This window comes from Magallana gigas, chromosome 6 (assembly GCF_963853765.1).
Source record: "Magallana gigas chromosome 6, xbMagGiga1.1, whole genome shotgun sequence".
NCBI lineage: Eukaryota > Metazoa > Mollusca > Bivalvia > Ostreida > Ostreidae > Magallana > Magallana gigas.
The window spans coordinates 2405917-2425683 of NC_088858.1; the positions used below are offsets into that span (position 1 = coordinate 2405917).

General features: G+C 38.0%; 2 protein-coding genes across 3 annotated transcripts; one reads left to right on the forward strand and one right to left on the reverse strand.

The window, feature by feature from the left end:
- The first annotated feature begins 100 nt into the window (after positions 1-100).
- Positions 101-14898, forward strand: LOC105329038 (serine-rich adhesin for platelets). Of its 2 annotated transcripts, XM_066088568.1 has the most exons (6): positions 101-1051; positions 3569-3673; positions 6881-6933; positions 8617-8733; positions 11022-11166; positions 11940-14898. In XM_066088568.1, the coding sequence occupies exons 1-6, from the start codon at positions 868-870 to the stop codon at positions 14033-14035; spliced, it is 2700 nt and encodes an 899-aa protein (XP_065944640.1). In that variant the 5' UTR covers positions 101-867; the 3' UTR covers positions 14036-14898. The 2 variants fall into 2 exon arrangements, with proteins under 2 accessions (XP_065944640.1, XP_065944641.1); XM_066088569.1 differs by lacking the exons at positions 101-1051; positions 3569-3673 and adding an exon at positions 6263-6422.
- An 852-nt stretch (positions 14899-15750) lies between these two features.
- LOC105329039 (3-hydroxybutyryl-CoA dehydrogenase) lies at positions 15751-19710 on the reverse strand. Its single transcript, XM_011430172.4, has 7 exons — positions 19552-19710; positions 18364-18500; positions 18023-18128; positions 17588-17682; positions 17231-17327; positions 16889-16987; positions 15751-16654 (listed from the first exon to the last, which is right to left on the reverse strand). The coding sequence occupies exons 1-7, from the start codon at positions 19598-19600 to the stop codon at positions 16362-16364; spliced, it is 876 nt and encodes a 291-aa protein (XP_011428474.3). The 5' UTR covers positions 19601-19710; the 3' UTR covers positions 15751-16361.
- Between the last annotated feature and the right edge of the window lie 57 nt (positions 19711-19767).

Below are 19767 nucleotides of genomic sequence, written 5' to 3' on the forward strand. Positions count from 1 at the left end.
TCCGTCAGCAGGTGTATACCTGGTCTTGTCGCCTTTTGGTCACTGTGTGCATGTACGGGGTGACAGGCTGACTGGTATAATTAACACGGGCGCTGACGCCTCACAGTCACTGGTCATCAAATCCATGTCCCTGGTGCAAGGTGGGCGTGTCCCACGGCCAAAAAGTGACACAATCAGCCTGTCCTTGTATATCCTAGCATTTATATTGGGCTGTATATCTTATTGCGTAACTTTATCCATGGATTGTATCTGACCGTAAAAATCTAACAAAGTTTTAACAAAGAATTACAAGGCTGATGTAATTATTATTGTATTAATCCCGTCACGCCAAGCAGTTCCAAGGTTTAAAATTCCAGCAGTGAGAATTCGCGTGTCGGCCCCGTAAGGTGGCCCGGTATAATCGCTCGGTGTCGTTATTCACCTGTAGCTATTTTTACACAGGTAAGAGGGAATCTTGGAATGCTGTTTATCTACCTTGGCAAATCAATATTTACACCGTAGAAACACTCGGAATGCCAGCTATTCAGGCGACCGCTTCGGACTGACAGCGAGGACCCAGTGTGTCCGCGTACTTTCTGTTTCGGCCCGTCCCACGACTGAGTCTGGTGTGGCCGTGTGAAGTGATCACTCATGGATGACCGCGCTTCACATTCCAGTGACAGTTGTTTTGAATGCTTAATCTGAATGCGGGACAGGCATCGCTCACCATTGTGACAGACTGCAGGCCTTATCCCAAACACTTCTCAGATCATTCAATTCAAATATTTATTTCTTAAGAGAACCCCGTATTTTATCCACATCAAAATTGATGCCATGCGACTGTGATATTTTATTGCTCTGGATTTTTAATGTGAAGGAATTCCTGGAATGAATTCGGTAGGAGTGGTGCTGTTACTGCTGGGGTGCCTGGCCCTGGGGGTCAGGGGTCAGCAGCCCTGTCCGGACCAGACCGACCCCGCAGTCATCGTCGTGGCCACAATCTTTGCTACACTGGCTGTCGTCTTCATCGTCGCTGGAGTCATCTTCTTCTTAATCTGGAGACGACGGAAAGGTGAGGTTTCATTCAACTTTAGGGGTGCCCCCGACCCTTGGTCTTGTGTAGGTGTCTTATTTCACCACTGTACCATGTTGTCCAGTGGACGGGACGATTGCCTTTGTTGTAAATTGTTTATATTTTATCTTTATCTGGACAGGTGCAAATCATCGTGTTTAAACTTTGACACCTACAGTCACCTATCAAATACACACACACGCTTAATGAAGTGTGAATTATCGAAATTCACAAAGGACATAATATCTGGGGAAGTCATTCTAGCGGGGGCAATCAGACGGCACGGGGTCCCATTCTGCCGTCGCCCAGAGTCAGACGTTCGCTGAATGATGAATAGGCTTGTTCCCTGACACAAGCCACTAGTGTCACACGAGGGTAATAAAACGCTCAGGAATGCTAGGAGTTTTTTGTCGTGGAGTATGTATATTGTACAGACCAGGTCGTCTTATATGTTATCCACAACACGTGGTCAGTCCCTGGACCAGTTTAATTGACTAAAGTAGTAGATCGCTGATAATTAGGAACCAGGGTTTATATACAAACACCGAGAGTGCCACCCAACCCAAGTATTTCTGTAACAAAATATTGTTTTAACTTCTCCATACAGTCTACACGCGACCTAACTTTCTGTTTGGTCACACTGTTGATCCCCCCCCTCCCTTCCTCTTCGATTTGTTTCCTTTATGGAGCTGGACATAATAATGGTCAGTGATGACCTTTCCCCCCCCCCCCATTTACCCATGATTTAATTCCACCGGACAGTAGGATGGTCAGTAATGGTGTACCCCTCCCCCCTCCCACCCATGCTTTAATATTCCGCCGGACATCGGGTCAGTGATGGTACCTCTGTCCCCATGCTTTAATTCCGCCGGACAGTGGGATGGTCAGTGAATTGGAACCTGTCCAATCCCCGAACACTGAAAGACCTCTTTATTATTAATGAAAACAGACGTCTCCACTCATTGAAAAAACTACCCCGGGCAATAAACGCATTATAGGGTTTAAAGTTTTTAGAAGTATGCGTCCATGAGTAGACCAAGAATAACCTTTGAAAGGAATACTTGTATATCTAAGTACTGGGTCCATGAATGGACTACTTGTATATCTAAGTACTGGGTTCATGAATGGTCTTCTTCAGTTCTCGTATATATCTATAAGTACTGGGTCCATGAATGGACTTCTTGTTTATAATTAGTGTTTCTGTCATTCCTTTACTGTCCATATTTGGCGGACAGTGCTGCTTTTATTTTTCAGACTACATCCTGCTAAGCGGGATGTGAAGCACGTGCGGAGCTAGGAAACACAAGGCGAACATTGTGTGACGCTGGCACCACGTGCTTGACTATCAACATCGTAAGCCCGATACCCCTGGTGGGACACATACTCTGTTGAAAAGTCATACTGTAAAATTATTTAACGTCACAGCGAGATTGTTCCACACATAAAACTCTTTCATCGCCTGTAGAATAAAGAACTAAGATTACTTTATTCAAGCTGTCTTTGCATACTGTCGTTTATTCGTCCATCTTGCTTTTACCAATAAAATCAATATCCATATATATATTCGGGTTATCCACTTTAAAAGATCTTATGAAACCTATCACCCCTTTCCCCCCAAAATATATCCATAATGTGAAGCAGTTGCATGAGAATTTGACCAAGACACGGTGTAAATATGGTCTAAATTTAATGCTGATTTATTGATTGTACGGACTGAATAAAATTTCGTTCAGTGCATTGCCTAGCAGAAACCGCCTGTTATTGGGAAGAACTGGGGGTACCTGTGTATGAGAATGAGTTGTGTACCTCAGTGCACCGGCCTGACCCTACAGTGGGTAACCCACGCCGCACAGAGCGTTAAGATGGTGGTTTTGATTCTTCAGAAAGCAATTCGTCACTACGTCCACTCAGAACTGTATAAGCGGCTTTACAGCTAGGTCCTCAAAGAGGGTCCCTTCAACAAACTGACAAATCGGCTACAGACAATCCTCTCCATCAGAGTCAGGGACAAACAAAGCAGGGCTAAACAACAGGGCCGGGGACAGGCTTGTAATACCTGTGACGAGAGGATCAACCCCAGTCTGATCAATCAGGAACGGTCACAGAGTCCAAATCCCCCCCCCCTCTCTCTCTCTCTCGTTGAACCTAAAATACACCCACGTACCCCACAATATCACCATTCTATAACATGTCCTCCCCATCGACTTAAACATTTTTATCAGCAAATCACTTTGCAAATGGCGATTTCTATCTCTAGAGTAATCATTTTGGATTACTACTGTCTTTTACTAATTAATAATTTTTGATTGTCAATGAGTTTATCACTACTTTTGAAGTTGAGTCACTAAATTTTTCTTACGTCTTGTATATTTGGATTGAAATATTTCTGATTTTCTTAAGTGCATAATGGCATATAAGGTTGTATATAGAGATAAGAACAAATTGTTATTCGGTGGTAATAATGCGCGGGCACTCTGATAACATGCGGCTGTTGTAACGATATTTCTGGGTTTGTAGATCTGAAGTCAAACAAGAGCCCCGTCACCCACGATGAGAGGAAGCAGGGTGTGGCCAATCCCGCCTTTATTGACGGGGAGGGAGACCCGGGCCTGGTGGAGCAAGGTAAGATTTTGCGTGTGTTGATTTAAGTCATTTTGAGAATGTTTCTACGAGCCCAAAGAGATCACGTTGACTCGAGCTGTATCCCTTGTTAGCAGTTCACAGATGATTTTACTACCATTAACCGGTCGCACTGACCGAAATAGTTAATAAATATTGACCCCGAGCTGTGCCACTTAAATTCATAAATATCCATAAATTAATTCAATATATCACAGAGTCTGTGCCTCAGGTTGCGTCCCATCCTATCAATTGAGCTGACCGTCACAACAAAGATTACATAAGTATTTCATAGAACAATTAATAAGCATTACTTAATCGTGAAAAAGTACCCCAAAGCCAACTGAGCTGAACATGCTGGGTTAGACGAAGCAAAACAAACGTTTAGGCCCTGATGGAAACACGTTGATTGCTGTTAAAATACAGACGGAACCCTCCAATGGATTAGAGTATCGCAGACATTCTCTGATGCTATCGGAGATATTTTTTGTTCAACATATAAAGAGAAACCAAGAGATAACTAGAGGCCAGTAATGTCGCGGTAGTTTCTCGCCGCTTCTGTACACTTGATATAGCCATTACCCGTGATAACATCAGCCCAGTGTAAGGAAGCTCTGAAAGCTTCCATAAACAAGCGCGACAAAGTTAAACAAATAGATGTTAACAGGAACCACTGGTAACAAAACGACGAAGATAGCTGGATTATGTGAGAGCGTTACATTTTGACAACTTAATTACAGAGGACTCGATCTGTTAATTATTATACAGTTTTAAACCTTGTACACCATTAACTAAGTTCTGTGTTTTGTAAATTTGTGGAATGTTTTAACTAGTAAAATCAAATTTACATTCTTTCACATGCCTTTTTTCCACGTCATAACATGGTTGACATGCATTCCTGAAGTTAAAACATTTGACGGACAAGAAACCAAAAGAATGTTTACAAATCTTTACTCTTAGCTATGGTCACGCAATAAAACTCAGGCGGCGTGCAAAATGAGCTACACAAATTAAAGGTTGACAAATTTATCAAATCTCCAAGTTCTATGTCATTTTGTTTTCCTCCATCATTCCACGGAGCCTCGAAAGAAAGGAATGCCGTAATCCATAGTATATACTATATACAGTGCCATCTACTTTATGCGGCCGTCAGGGCTGAAGATTGGGGCCACGTGATCAGGGATAATTAGTGATAGGGGAGGGGGTATGCATAATGTATGATACCCGTCTATAAGCTGGTTTCTGTTTAAAATACAGTCAAACTCCGTTTATCTTGAAAGATAGGACTGTCTAAAAACTTCGAGATATCCAATTTTTCGAGACATCGAGGGTTCAATACCTATTAAATTGTCATTAGCTAATATAAATAAATAAGTGGTTTGGAATAAAAACTTCGACATATTATCCATTGTATTCGATATATATCAGTTTACCAGACATCGAAGTTCAACTGACTAGTGTATGTTTGTTTATGCAAAAAAAATGCATTTTCTTGAGTCGTAAAAATCGATCATGCAACCATTTTCTTTGAGGCATACCATCCCATTGCAAAATATTTACATTTACTTTCTTTCCCTCTATTAAATTGCATTGGATGATTTGAGTGATATTTACGCATAACACAGAAGACCCAATCACCAAATCTGGTGCGTAGGAATACATTCAGTATTCCTTCAGTATTTCTCGAAGAACATGAACTGACTCTTCTCGCGACTTCAAACCGGATCACGACCTGATATTATACTTACGCTGATTAATATTTCATTGATGTAAACATATTTTGACAGTTAAATGAATTCAATTAATTAATTTCTTAGAGTATCAAAAGTAAATTCATTAAATCATAGAAAGAAAAATGAAATTGTGTTATTAGAATTTAAAACGCTGTGCACTATTTTTGTCAGCATAATTCGGCTGTTCCAATGGCTCTTCCATTAATTTCGCATTACTCGTTGAATAAGTCAGAGCTTTTTATAAACAAATCATATTTTAAAAACGTAAATATAAGCATTGAATCATTATTTTTTGAAAGATGTGGTCTCATAACTGCAACGGTGTGTGCAAACAAATTATCATAACGCGCTAGCGCGCGTTATTCAATTTGTATGCACACACCGTTGCAGTTATGAGACCACATCTTTCAAAAAATAATGATTCAATGCTTAAATATTCACCCAATATTATTGAAATTATCTTAATGTTCCATCGGTTGCCTAAGAAATAATTCTCGGTTTATGATCTCCGGTAACAATACGTTGCGATTGCTTTTTAGAGCTGAGGTTTGGTTAAAATCAATGGCCTACATTTTACCTACATTTTTAAGACAGGTCAGAAAGAAATCATATCTGAGTTCTAGTAGACCTTGGTTACGTGTCAGACCGCTACCTCTTTTATATACATGTAGACAGGATTCATGATTTCATATTAATCTTTCTACTGAATAATGATATAGGACGATATATGATAATTTACCAGTATTGGACTTTTTCTGAAATTAACTTGTTTTCCATTCATTTGACACAATAAACGTTAAAAGAATTGAAATTCAAACCAAAAGCCGAGATACGTTTGATTTTAAAAACACCACTCTGGAGCTTTCGGTGGACAATGGCTGGAATCATTGTCTTATTGGCCGTGATCTGGATTATCACACGGGTTTCTCCTCTAAGGTTCGATCTTTGTCCCCAGACATGCGCTGTCAACCTGAACTGCCTCGGACAAAGTAGTGATCTCCGTTTGGCTCGTCGTTATTGTAAGTGTCAGTCATTACAACCATTACAGTGACTAGGCAGTCGGTGGATTGATTCACACAATTAAACCTCGCCGTAATTTGTCTTGCAATTAAGCCAGGCCCTGTGAATTCACCACACAAAAGTCTCCGTCAGTACTTTGTGGTTGTTAAAACTCCGTTTTTCTTCACGCATGCATATTTTCATTTATGTATTTAAAATTTTGTAATTTGACCCCACTTTGAATTCTGAGAAAAAAAAATCGCTGCTTATAATATGTTTCAATAGATAAACATTAAGCCACAGTGTTAGGAAATCTTTTCAAAGAAAGAAAAAATAAGTGATGTAAAATTTCTGAAATAATTGGACTTCGTCTAATATTTCTTAAATTACCGTATACAATTGTAAATGATTGAATGGACAATGTCAGTGTCATCAGTGTTAGACTATATTAAGATGTTTTTTTGTTTTCTTTGTACAGGTGTTGGGGGGTACATACAGTGTAGAGAGTACACGAATTCTCCCAATCACCAGGTGAGTCTTTGTATAGACAGGAATACAGGTACATATACATACAGATACATGCCTAATATCAGGTTATACGTGCACCATGGGTCTGTAATTGCTTATATTTATTGCCATGCAATTTTATTGGAAAAACTCGTATCTTTATTGCCTTTAGAAAAATATATATTATAACACTGGCCCATTTGCACACTTTTACACACATGAAAGTCATGAATAGAATTTATCTAGACTGTGAAAGATTGTGAGAAAACATTTAAAAAAATATAATTCTTAAAACATCTAATATCGCCCCAAAACGGAGGTCGAAATTTCATAAGAAAATTTCCCGGATACATGTGAAAAACTAAAGTTTTTACAGTGTATAATTTACGACTGACATAAAGATGCTGCTTTGTTGGATTTTATGTGACACCCAAGCTAATGTTTGAACCACAACAAACGATATAGGCGTGCCTCCAAATCTAAATTCTAAAGTGAGAGAAAAAAGTATCTGCCTGTGAAATCAGATATATTTGGGATATTCGGCATTCTTTTAAATGTTAATGGACTTAAGTGGAGGCATTTAAATGCATATAACGTTTGCAAATGTAACAGGAAAAATATATTAAATAAAAGGAAAATATTATTCAACAACGTATAGCTAACATTGTCCCAGTAACAATTTAATGTTTAACGCTTAATTCACAAAAAGATAAATTGCTTCCTGTGCACTCTAAAATTCATTTATCAAAAATTAAAAAGCTTAAATATTTTAAAATATGAGAAAATAACAAATGACTGACATTATTAAGAAATGTATTATAATGAAGAGTATATGTTCAATATATTATATTTCAGAATACTTAGTTTTAATCTTATACTAATCAATATAATGATTTAGAGATGAATAAAACGAGAGTCAACTAAAGAAGATAATATAGGCCTACCGAACTATGAAGGGAAAACTGTGCCCGAGAGCATGCTACATACACCATAAGAACGAATGAACTCTTCATTGTATGAATACAAATCTAATGTGTGTAAATTATCTGTGTTCCCTTGTCCTAGAAAGAATGTTCTATCACATTGTAATAGCAAGCGTCCATTCGTTACACATGTAAATGTATTATGTTCGTTTTTAAGGTAATTCTGTTATTACGGTACAATACATGTAGCTAAGATGCAACAAAAAATACTTGTATTGATGATTAAAAGTGCACCGATAGATTGAAACAAAAGAAACACTTGCATTGACTTAAACAAAATATTGCGATTATCGGTAACTCGCACAAACAAATTGTTGCGATTTTCGATAACATATGCATAACAAAATATACGATTATCGATAAGTTATACCTAACAAAATATAACGATTATCTATAAATTATACTTAACAAAAACTATATAACGATAATCGATAAGTTATATATAACAAAATATTACGATTATCTGTAACTTACACAAATTAATGTAACGATTATCAGTGACTTTTACACAAACAAAATACAATGTTTGTTGGTAACTGGTAAACAGAAAACAAATTATTATTATCAATAACTAATATAAAACAAAACATTACTACTAGTATTAACGATAACTTATGAATACATGTATAAATAGAAATATTGGTTCGATTAATCGTTTTACGTTAAAATTTCTGTGATATATGATGAAAATAATATCTAATATGTATATGGCTTTTGTCTTTAGAACAAGACCCCCACGGAGAACAGATCCTCGTCCCCAAAAAAGTCCTGGTCTCCCATCTCAAAGTCTGACCTCCCTCCGAAACCGGGGTCACACGGGTCATTGGACGACCTCTGTATGGTAGGTATAAACTGACCTTGACCTCTGAATGATAGGTGTAACTGTTAATGTTGCTTTATCATTATACGTGGATATAAAATAACCCGAATAGTCTTGTACGTTAGAGGTGATCGGTATAAAAACTTGTTCAGTATATTCTGTTCAATTCAGGTAAAAAAAAAACTAACGTAAATAATTGCTATAAATTAAAGAAATCAGATAAAGCAGGGACCTATTAATGAATCAGATTTACAGAAATCGTGTAACTTATTCAGTAGGTGAACTGTGTGAAGTCTGCATTATTCATCCCCCCTCGGCAAACCTATTGATCAACAGAAGACTCTCAGTAAAAAAAACAAAACAAACCCATGATAGTTCAAAGTCGTATATCACTTACGAAGTCGTCCCATCTATACATATACATAGTACGTGTATTTACATAAAGAAAACGACATGACTAGTACTGTTAAATTTCCGGAGTTGTCATGGTTATTGTGTCAGCTGATCACTGCAGCGGGCCGGGGTAACACGGACTGAGGCAGGTTTACGATGGGCGGAGGGACGGTTATGGGTGTGTGAAACATGTAGTGATTCAGTTTAATTCTCGTGTTTATTTTCTGATGTCCCCACATCACGCCTGTTTATTAGGGGCAATAATGCCGTTTTAATGGAGCCAATGACCACTCACTAATGATGAGAGATAAGCCTGGTCCTCAGGGGGTCAGGCATCGGAGGGCGTTCGATATGAATGGACTGTGTTTGTTGGGCGGTCTGAATGGTGTAAATATATATATACGTGTGGTGTAGATAGCTGGTATATGTCTATTTAATGATGGAGATACACTCAAGTGTTGTGTCAATATCACTCAGGTAAACAAACCATCCAAATATACGTAATCAGCTGTAGTGTATATCAGCCCCTCGCCGGATTGAGTGGGGTTATACTACGCCAAGCTCTCCACAATGAACACACAATGACCAGGTATCAGTGACAGCCACCGGCATCAGGCGATAAGGACGCTTATTTCCTATTTATCAGGCCCATTGGAGTAATCGTATTGCTTTAATCCTGCTATTCAGCGCCTATTTAATAATTTACAAATGACGACAATGATGTTTATAGTCCCTGTCCTGGGGAGAACAAATCCCCACTAACCCTCAAATCAGTGCTCATTGTTCAGTTGCCGCAAGATTTTCTTCTACTGGTATCCTAGCTTAATTCTACACAACTTCAAGTCACTTAATTGTATGCAAGACTTTCTTCTACAATAGCAGTTGATGATAATGTCGATCTTTAGTTTCAATGCCAGCCTTTAAGTCACTTGTGTTTGTTCATCCTTGTTTTAAACGTTTCTTCTACTAATGCTTAAATAATATGATGTCCCCCTATTTATGATCCAAGTATTGCATTGGATGGGGGATGCTACATGCCTTGTATCACCAGTTTCCAGAAGAGATGCCCTGGCTCTACACACTCAATTAACTTGTACGTGTACATACAGTGTGTGGTACCCAGTGGCTTCATTAATGGACTAGAAGAGGGATGCAGTGTCTCTCGGTGTCCACTGACAGAGGTTTACTGCTTATTTGACTGTCCTCTTGGGTCGGTGGTTTGTCGCTGCCAGATGGTGCCGTGACCTATAGCGCTGTAAGATGGCGCCAATCTCAACACCTATCAACTGTTGATCGAATATAATGCTGGCAGTTGTCAATAATCTACATGGACCCTAGTAAATCAGACAAAACTATACACAGACAAAGGCCGGCTATAAAAACATAACAAACTAATCATCGATCAAATGAAAAACAATGCAGTTGTTTATTTGAACAGAAATAGGAAACGTTTTAATGGGAGTTCTATTTTGAACTGATAAATTAATAAAAATAATGATAATGCTTCGTTATTCCTAGAAATGGTTATATATATATTTATTTATTCACCAATCAAGGGCCCTCAGGGGGCATATGCATTCTTTAAAAAAAAATAATAATAATATCATGAGTATAACAAATTATTATATTATTATAAAGCAATTATATGATTAAGAATATTGGCATATTTCGCTTGAAATTCATTTTCGACTCGTCTAATGGCCTAGATACAGATACTTGTTTAATAATGCAGGGAAGATTTAGTTTCACTCTTTTAATTATAGAAATTTTTACCATCGTTAAAACTTGTCAGTTTTTTTAAACCAGATATAATTAAAAAATAAGAGCATTCTGTGTTTAGCCTACAAATACACGATATACATGTTAAGAAGGACAGACGTTTTGTATCAATGTTGGTTGAATGTTTGTAATTCTAGGACCCTGAAATCACCAGTACATGGCTCCACAGTCAAGACTTCATCGGACTGGGCTTCAATATCGCCGGAAGTATGAGGGACGGCATATTTGTCAGCCAGGTCCACAACCGTGGTCCAGCGGTGGAGTCCGGAAAAGTCCACGTCGGTCAGTATCTACTCATCTGCAAGTCTGGCACTGTGTGGTGTATTAGGGGGTGGAGGGGTGGGAGGGGTAGAGATAGTTGGGACCTCAGAAAATATTTTAAATTGATGTAAACACAATTATTAAGTATTCCGACTTAGTCCAACTACAGATATACAACTATAGCTAGGGAAACGATCGGTCCATATGCTTGGTAATGAAGGCGAATGAATGCAAACCCAGACCGGAACCACAACATCCATATTAGTCGCACTCTAGGTGAAGAGATTTTAATTGAGTAGATTTATAATAGTCACTCAGAGAGAAAAGGAGATATTTCACCTAGAGAGAAACAATCTACATTAATTAATTCGGAAGGCCATTTCCTGTTCTGTTAATGAGAATAGAATTTTATACCACACACATTAAGTCGTAAATTTCATCCAGTTAATTTAATGTTGGTGGACAATTATTAAAACAAATAAACTTAGCTTTTTTTCTAGGATAAAAAAAAGTATAAAAAGATAAATTATGCATAAGGTTAAAAAGAGAATTCTTTTTCTAATTCATCTTAAGGATCTATACGAGATGTTGATGTATTGCTGACAGGCTGACAAATCATTACAAACAAACTAAACTCGTAACTGTACATAATGCACTTGTTCCAGAATTTGTGAGCAACAATTCAACAATAAAGTTATTATCACATTAATCTAAATAACTGATTGAAAAAACGAATGTTTCCACTTGCAAGAACTTGTGAACGTATAGAAAATGACTCTGTATTTAATTTTCAGGGGACCGCATTCTAAGTGTGACTGTATCCTTTGAGAACATGGTATATGAGGACGCCCTTACCATTCTCAGCTACGCCTCCCCGTACCCGGTCAAAATCACGCTCCAAAAAGAGCGCCCGTCCAAGGCGCGTGAGAGGCGTGGAGGGCATCAGAAGGTCATCCTGAGCCACCCCCTGTACCGCAGTCAGTCCATGGACACACTGCTCAAGATCAACCGAGAGCCGGTCTACACACCCAAAAGAAGCATGAGTGAAATGCGGCAGTCAAAGGAGGCTCGACCCAGCGTCCAACAATCCCTCCGCGTGGATGTAGACACAGAAGGTAAAAGTAGTTCCAATAGTTCGCCGGAAATCCACATCACAGCCGATGTGGAGCAGGGCGCCAGTCCGGTGGAGAAGCAGCCGCTGACCCGCCTGGTTCCTCCACCCATTGGAGCGGATGATGACGATGATACCCCACCCCCGCAACCATCCATCCCTCCCCCACCCCTCGAGTTCAATGACAGTGTAGATGGTACGGTGTCCTCGCCCAGTTCTGCGACTGAAAGGATGCAGTTTTCATCTGTGTTTGATAATCTGAATGAACAAGACAAATTAGACATGATACGTTTATCCTATGAAGACCCGGAAACTAAGCTTAATCCTGAGCTAGATTCCAGTGTAACGGAAGGCAACGAGGCAGCATTAGCAGACGTGTCCTTCAAGTCCGACAGCACGGTCACTGAGGCGGAACCGAAATCACCCAGTCCCATCAAACCGGAACGAAAGAAAAAGAAATCCTCCAGTGAATCTTCCAGTCTGTCTTCCTTTGAGGAATCAGGCGATGGTCAGATGTCTCCAAGAGACACCATGCCGGATATAGTGGAGGACCATATATCTGTGTCAATGTCAAAGACGAACAATGCAGCACCAAGTCAAAGTGACTCCGAAGTGTTCGAGGACCTCATCAGTCCTCAGAAATCAGACAGAAATATACACATATCATCGGACAAAATTCAGTTATCGTCCCTGGATATTACAACCAACAGTGTGGATGATTCAATGGAGTCTCCGAGGGAGGCCAGTAGGACATTAGTGGATTACAGCTTGTCGGACATGGAGGGGACATTCAGGCCCCAGACCCCGGAGGACACACCCTCTGTAGACGAGGACGTCATCACTCCTGTACATCTGAAAAAAGGCGAGCTAGAATCCTCCATTCTACGCTACTTCAATGACTCTGGGAACACTTCAACATCCACCGTGGAGCACCATCAGTCGCAGCAGGGGGATTCCCCAAACACCACCGTCACAAGTGTGGAGTTCAATCTGAACATGAACAACAATAACGATTTATTCTCAACTCCCTACCCAAAACGGAACACCAAAGAAGGACAAAGCGGAATGTCGTACGACATATCCATGATGGAGCTCAATGACATAGAGAAAAAGTTAAAACAGAATTCTAGGGGGGCTGTGAAACAGGGTGTGGCGTTCGAGGTTCGTGATGACGTTTTATCGGGTAATACGGTGCTGTCTCGGCTCTCGGAGGATTCCGAGGGGGGTAATGTGGCCAGGACTAAATCTTGTGAAGACAACCTGGCAAAGAAAGCTATGTCGGACAGCTCCCTGAGTTGGTCCGGGAAGCGACTAGTCCGCGCCGGGTCGTTCTCGGAACTTCCGCAGGACGATTCCAGCGACTGGATGGACCATAATTCTATAGACAATGACGAAAGCATCATTTCTCAGGAGGAAGACAAAGAAACGTTCAACTCATCAGAGGAAAGCCTCAACAGCAATAACAAAAACGGACTGCTGAAGAAAGCCAAGATGTTCGGTGCTCGAGAAAACCTCGCCAATCTGTCTTCAGACAATTCAGGGTCCCAACAGTCGATACCCGACTCCTGGAGTGGGGAGTCCGGCACTCCACCCCCCTACCTCAGTAAACACAGCGACCAGAACGGGGGAAACTCCTCGCGCGAGTCCACTCCGGTCAAAACCCCCACAAACATATCTACCTCTAACCTATCACGTGATCCTACATCATCCACCCCCGAGGGAAACGGGCCGTTCTCTCTTTCAGGGGACATAACTGTGGGCGATGAAGAGGACTGTTAACTTAATTAAGTGTTCCTAATATTCATATCATGTTTAAAAGTTTAGATAGCTGCAGTTTTAGCGTTTCTTTTATTTATTCAAATTCAACATATCTGGAAAAACTGCGACTTTATGAATTGAAATGTTTTAAGTTTTACCGTGACTTTTTAAATAGATTGATTTTTGTAATTTTTAATAAACATATCTTATCGTTGTTACAAGCATTTTGAATATTTTACACACTAATTTTTATATTTCACAGTGAATTATCGCATATGTTTGGGTATTCCCCTCTGACTCTGTGTATTGCAGTTGTTTCCAGCAAAGGTGCTTTTTAAGATCAAAACAGTTATCGCCCCTTTATTACGCCAGTAGTTTATGATCAATATATTTTTTATATTCATGTTTATCTTTTTAAGTTTTAAATAACGATTCATATACTTATGCACTGTTTGATTTTGTATAAATTGAATAATTTTATAGATATATTTTAATAACACACAGTACATGTTTGTATTTCGTCGTCCAATATATGCAATTATCATCCATCTATATCCCTGTAACTATTTATTGTAAATAAAAGTAGAAAGAGATTACCGAAAATGAGTTAATGACAAAGTCACTGTGTATCTTTAGCGAATGAGTATCAAGTGCTGCTCTATGTATGTAATACATAACACACATCTGTCATGCACGTGAAGTACACGTGTAAAATACACGGTACTCGCGTGTAAATAATAAAAAAAAAGGCTTGGTTTCGGGAAGTGTTCAATTGTTTATATAATCTTGTACATATGTAATTATTAATATTCATTTGTTTTTATTATACATGTTTTATATATCTATTATTATTAATAAATATACTCAAGTTCCAATACATTTAATACACGTCTATTAGTTCTTATTAGTTTCTGATAAGATCAGTGTCAGACTGTAGATACTCTGACATTTGGTTGTACTGATCCACGGGAATCAGGGTAATACACACGTATGTCAGTAGGAAAGATGTTTAAGTGTGTGTGTGTGTCTGTGTCTGTGTGTATATATATTGGAAACTGGTAGACGTCACAGACAAAAATTAAGACTATTGTCAAGCTAAAAGACAAACAACCATGCAGTGAGTGGACCGACTGTAGAAAAGGAAGTTACTGCAGTAACGATACTTGTTACAAAACAAGATGAAAAAAATCTTACTCGTTCTTTAAAGTTCTTTTTAGAAAAACATGAACAAAACGCTGACATGTATGTGAAAGTAGGTATGTTAAAGACCCTAATAACAGCTCATGTTATGTATAACAACATGAAACATACACATCAAATTTCTCTGACGGCGTGAACATGAAACGTGCTATTCCTTCTCACGAAAATTCGCAGGATTTACTGCCAAGGTAGTTCCTACTTGGACAAAATTTACGAATTTTCTAGAATTGCCTCGTTATTTCAGAGTCTATTTTTTTAATAAATAAAGAGTGCTGTCTCTTGCAGAGATTTTTCAGACTTCCATATTTTCATGAACCTCGATTTCTGTAATGGCTGTCAAGGGTTGTCTTTCCCGTTACATATTCATCTAACCTAGACTGTCTTTCAATGATTACGTTCATGTTTTTATACATGTCTAATTTAGTTTGCATTTCTTTCCTGTATCAAACATTCACCCTCTTTTTGAAGAGAAGGGATCCCAGTCTATTGGTGAAGTTTGATGAATCTTACATAGACATATAACAAATATTTGATACATTTTTAAATAAAAACATATTTAATAAATAAATGCAACAATAAGATACATGTACAAAGTGCTTGTGAAAGACTCTATATTGGGATCGAAAGTTCTGTAAAACAGCCGTAATATACATGTGACACAGTACAGGTGGGTCTTTAGTTTTTTTCATGACAACATACAGATAGTATTACATGTATACTATACTAAGAAAAAACCAATAAATGATTAATAAGTGTCTGAAATAAAAGCAAGAATATTTATAATTTTGCCTCTAAATTCCTTTAAACAGTAGTCAGGCCAGTAAAAGGTCATAGAAATACACATATAGAAAGCTAGACTTCACTAATTATCTACCTGTCACAATGCCCCTTAGACTAGACAAATATATATAATTGGTACCGGTACATATAATTTGGTGTTATAAAAATATATGTCTGACCCCTGAACCCTCCTAACCGAACATGCAGGTCATTTATCTCTTTCCCCTCCCACTAAATATTAAAAATAAATGTATAAAACATTACATGTATTTCATAAACTAAAATTTAAAAAAAAAAAGTAAATTAAAAAATTTAATCTCTGGGATTCCCAATACAAGCATAGCATTATGGCTGGAATAGCACAGCATTAGGAATGGTAAACTCGAATGACCTCTGTGATGTCCTTTCTACAGATAGGACACCCGTCCCGTCGGTTATGTAACATTTTGGAGCACTCATAGCAGGTGATCATGTGATGACAGGGACACAGCAGACAGTCTCGCACTCTGTTCATACAGATCCCACACTCTGTGTCGACTGGCGTTGGGTCACGCCGAGACTCCTTCACTGGGGCAGTATTACCCTCGTGGGACAACACTGGGATCTTCTTCTCAAACATGCAGGGAATTCCGGATGAACTCAGGAGCTGCTCTGCCCTCACTATATACAGGAAACAAGGCAATAAAGAACTGATCAAACAGAGGACATCAATAATAGTCAACCATAATAACACAAAGGATGTACACGCATATCAGTATTTATATAAGTGTATGTGTATTGTGTAAATATAATAAATTACTAAAAATAAACTAAGAACATGCATATATTTCCCATCAAGGGATACAAAAGCATGAGATATCTGTCCATCTGTCTGTCTGTCCATCCTTCACTTACAAGCTTTCCTTTCTTCTCTCTGTTCTTCAGACAAAATCAAAGGATGATTTCCAGATCGAAAAAACAATGTCTTCCCCATCTTTTCTAACATCAAGCGAACTATAATACACAAACAAACTTGTAATCAGTGATTCAATTTTTGAATACATGTATATTAGATTTTAAACTCCCTACAACACTAAAACTTAACTTTGGCTCTGCTACTCATCAAAATCAATTTAAACAAATAAGGCTGAATGTGTAAGATAATACATGTACTTAAAATACTAAAGGAAACAAAATATTTCACCAACAAAAAATTCTTACACCATACCTTATTTTTCAAAGCATATTTTTAAATACCTCGTTGCATTGATTTTTGTGAAGTAAAGCTGGCCGGATTGATTTCAACCTCAGGAATGTAGTACACTGGATAGAGAAATCTCAGTCCAAGAGATCTCTACAATAAAACAAGTCCAAAAGTGAAACAAAAAGTCATGCTTTTTCTTGAAGACATTCCAGGAATGGAAACATAGTTTCCATACCAGTAATTCCAAAATTTTCTGTTTTAATCAAAATTATAAGAAATGAGAAAAGCAGTAAAAGAGTTTGAATTCTCATGGCTTCTTAAAATGAATTGTTGCCAGACTGTTTTGTAAAATGACGAGAAAGAAAGAATTTTTCCTGAATGGAGGATGTGCTAATCAGAGTCCTCCTCACCTCCTTGTTCATTACTCCAGCCATGACATCATCAATCTTGAGTCGCAGTGTGCAACTGCCAATCACTGTGTCACCTCGACATAGGTGAGACACTCCTACAAGGCCCAGGGTTAATCATCATTAACATAAACTTATCATAAATATACAATCCAAACATTCAAGTACCCTAAGTCAAACTCCCTGTACATAACAAAACGTAAATAGTATGGTACAAATTCCAACAATTGTTCCTTTAATCATGCACTCTTCTATTAGATTTCGTCACATATAAAGCTGACCTGTTCATCAATCTAGTAATAACTAAAAATACTAAAGAACTCTCTGGGATGACAGTCAAAGATTTTTACACAAATCTCCAGTATAGAGAGCAATTAATGCAATTCATAATGGGCCCCAAATCAGTGTACAAACATTATCAGCATTGTTGATACTTACTCTCTAAAAGATCTTTCTTGATCTCCATATCCTCCTTCACAGCCTCAAAAATAAAGTCAGCGTCATTTACAGTTTCTTCCAAACGACTCATGCACATAACCTGGCCCTGCTCAAAATTATAATTTATATATTGTATCATTTCCTGTCATGCAACCAATATTCTGTAATTCATCTACATGTACTAGACGAAGTGTACTAGTCTTTTGAAAATAAATACTTTTATTAAATTGCATACTGGACTGCATAATACTTTATAAATAGAAGAAATTGAAACGCTTGTTACAATCTTAATGTATACATGTACAGGTACTGGCCTTTTTTAATTAATTTGCTTCACTCACCACAAAGTTCTTCTGGAAAAGAAGTCCATCCTCCCTCAGTTGCTTCTTGTCGTCTTCTATAATGTTATATACAGCGTTCAGTGCTGGGATGCTGACGTCCCATATCTTCACTCGATGACCATGGTAGGCTAGCTCACCTAGAGGGTTTCAGCATTTGAGAATGAAACTTTATCAATGAAAAATATTGCAGTGTGAGTTTGCAACATAGAACCAGAGAAGTTTGGGTGATATTAGAGAGGTTAAGCATTTGAACGCGTACGTCTACGGGTACGTGTGGAGCTACAAATATGTTTACACGTACACGTACCAAAATTCGGTGTACATTTAATAATCTATACGTGTAAGCAAACGTGTAAAATCATTGGATTTAATATTTTCAACATGTTCAGTTTACTCTCACTGTTTATGAAACTATTCTCTAAATTTGATGAAACCAAAGCACAGTCGTCCTCAATTTATCGTCTGCTTTAATTAAAATAATGCTTGATAGACACAAAGTCCATATTTTTATCTTTAAATACTACAAGTTTTCACCTCCGTGTACTTTTGATTCTACACGTTTTGTACAACTTGTAGATTTACGCAGTATGCAGAAATTATGACGTAATACACATTTAACTAGGGGATTCCCCTTATTACACTTACTCATACACGTACATGTTCAAATGCTTAACCTCTCTATTGTCTATAGAAATGTATTTTTCAGGGCTTGATAGCCTAGCAGCAGAGACAAAACATGTTTTTTATGTCTCTGATACTAGCAGTAATTAAGCTGGTGCAACTTTCTCAGGCATCGATCTTGTTCTGGCATTCTATAGTTTTTACAACACACGTGTGTGTGGTATCATTAAACAAAGAAAAAAGGCTGCCAAGAATCAAATAAAGATGGTTAACATATTGGACCTAGCGTATTGATACCACATATTGACAAATAATCATATATAGACCTAGTCCGAAATATCTTATATTTTACTGATCTTTTTTAACGATTTTGATAGTTTAGTTGCAAGGGGAGTAAAATATCAAAATCGTTTTAAAAAGCCAGGAAAACGTCAGATATTTTGGACCAATACATCTGCAATAATCATAATGATCCCAGGACGTGCGTTTAGGTTTTGAATACATTTATTGCTTAGTTCGAGGTCAATTCCACAAGCAATATTAAAATAATAAATCCTAATAACATACCTGCTATTTTTGGCCCCAGAATCCCACAACCTAAGACGGCAATCTTCATCTTTTTTTCAATCTTTGCTCTACATTTGCAGTTTGTTTACATTGTTATCCACCATCTTGAATTTCACAAGCATTGAAGGGGAGTGTGCATTATTCGTTGAAGAATATAAATCTTAAAATTAAAATATAAGCACTTTAAATTGTACATTAAAACAAAATGTATATATC

What these genes read in the sequence shown, in the direction of transcription:
- LOC105329038 (XM_066088568.1), top strand. Translation starts at nt 868, where the DNA reads ATGAATTCGGTAGGAGTGGTGCTGTTACTGCTGGGGTGCCTGGCCCTG. An exon ending in AATCTGGAGACGACGGAAAG is followed by an intron (nt 1,052 to 3,568) that starts GTGAGGTTTCAT and finishes CTGGGTTTGTAG; the next exon opens with ATCTGAAGTCAAACAAGAGC. An exon ending in CATTGGACGACCTCTGTATG is followed by an intron (nt 8,734 to 11,021) that starts GTAGGTATAAAC and finishes TTGTAATTCTAG; the next exon opens with GACCCTGAAATCACCAGTAC.
- LOC105329039 (XM_011430172.4), bottom strand. Translation starts at nt 19,600, where the DNA reads ATGAAGATTGCCGTCTTAGGTTGTGGGATTCTGGGGCCAAAAATAGCA. An exon ending in CAAGAAAGATCTTTTAGAGA is followed by an intron (nt 17,683 to 18,022) that starts GTAAGTATCAAC and finishes TGGGCCTTGTAG; the next exon opens with GAGTGTCTCACCTATGTCGA. An exon ending in CTGGAGTAATGAACAAGGAG is followed by an intron (nt 17,328 to 17,587) that starts GTGAGGAGGACT and finishes GTTTTATTGTAG; the next exon opens with AGATCTCTTGGACTGAGATT.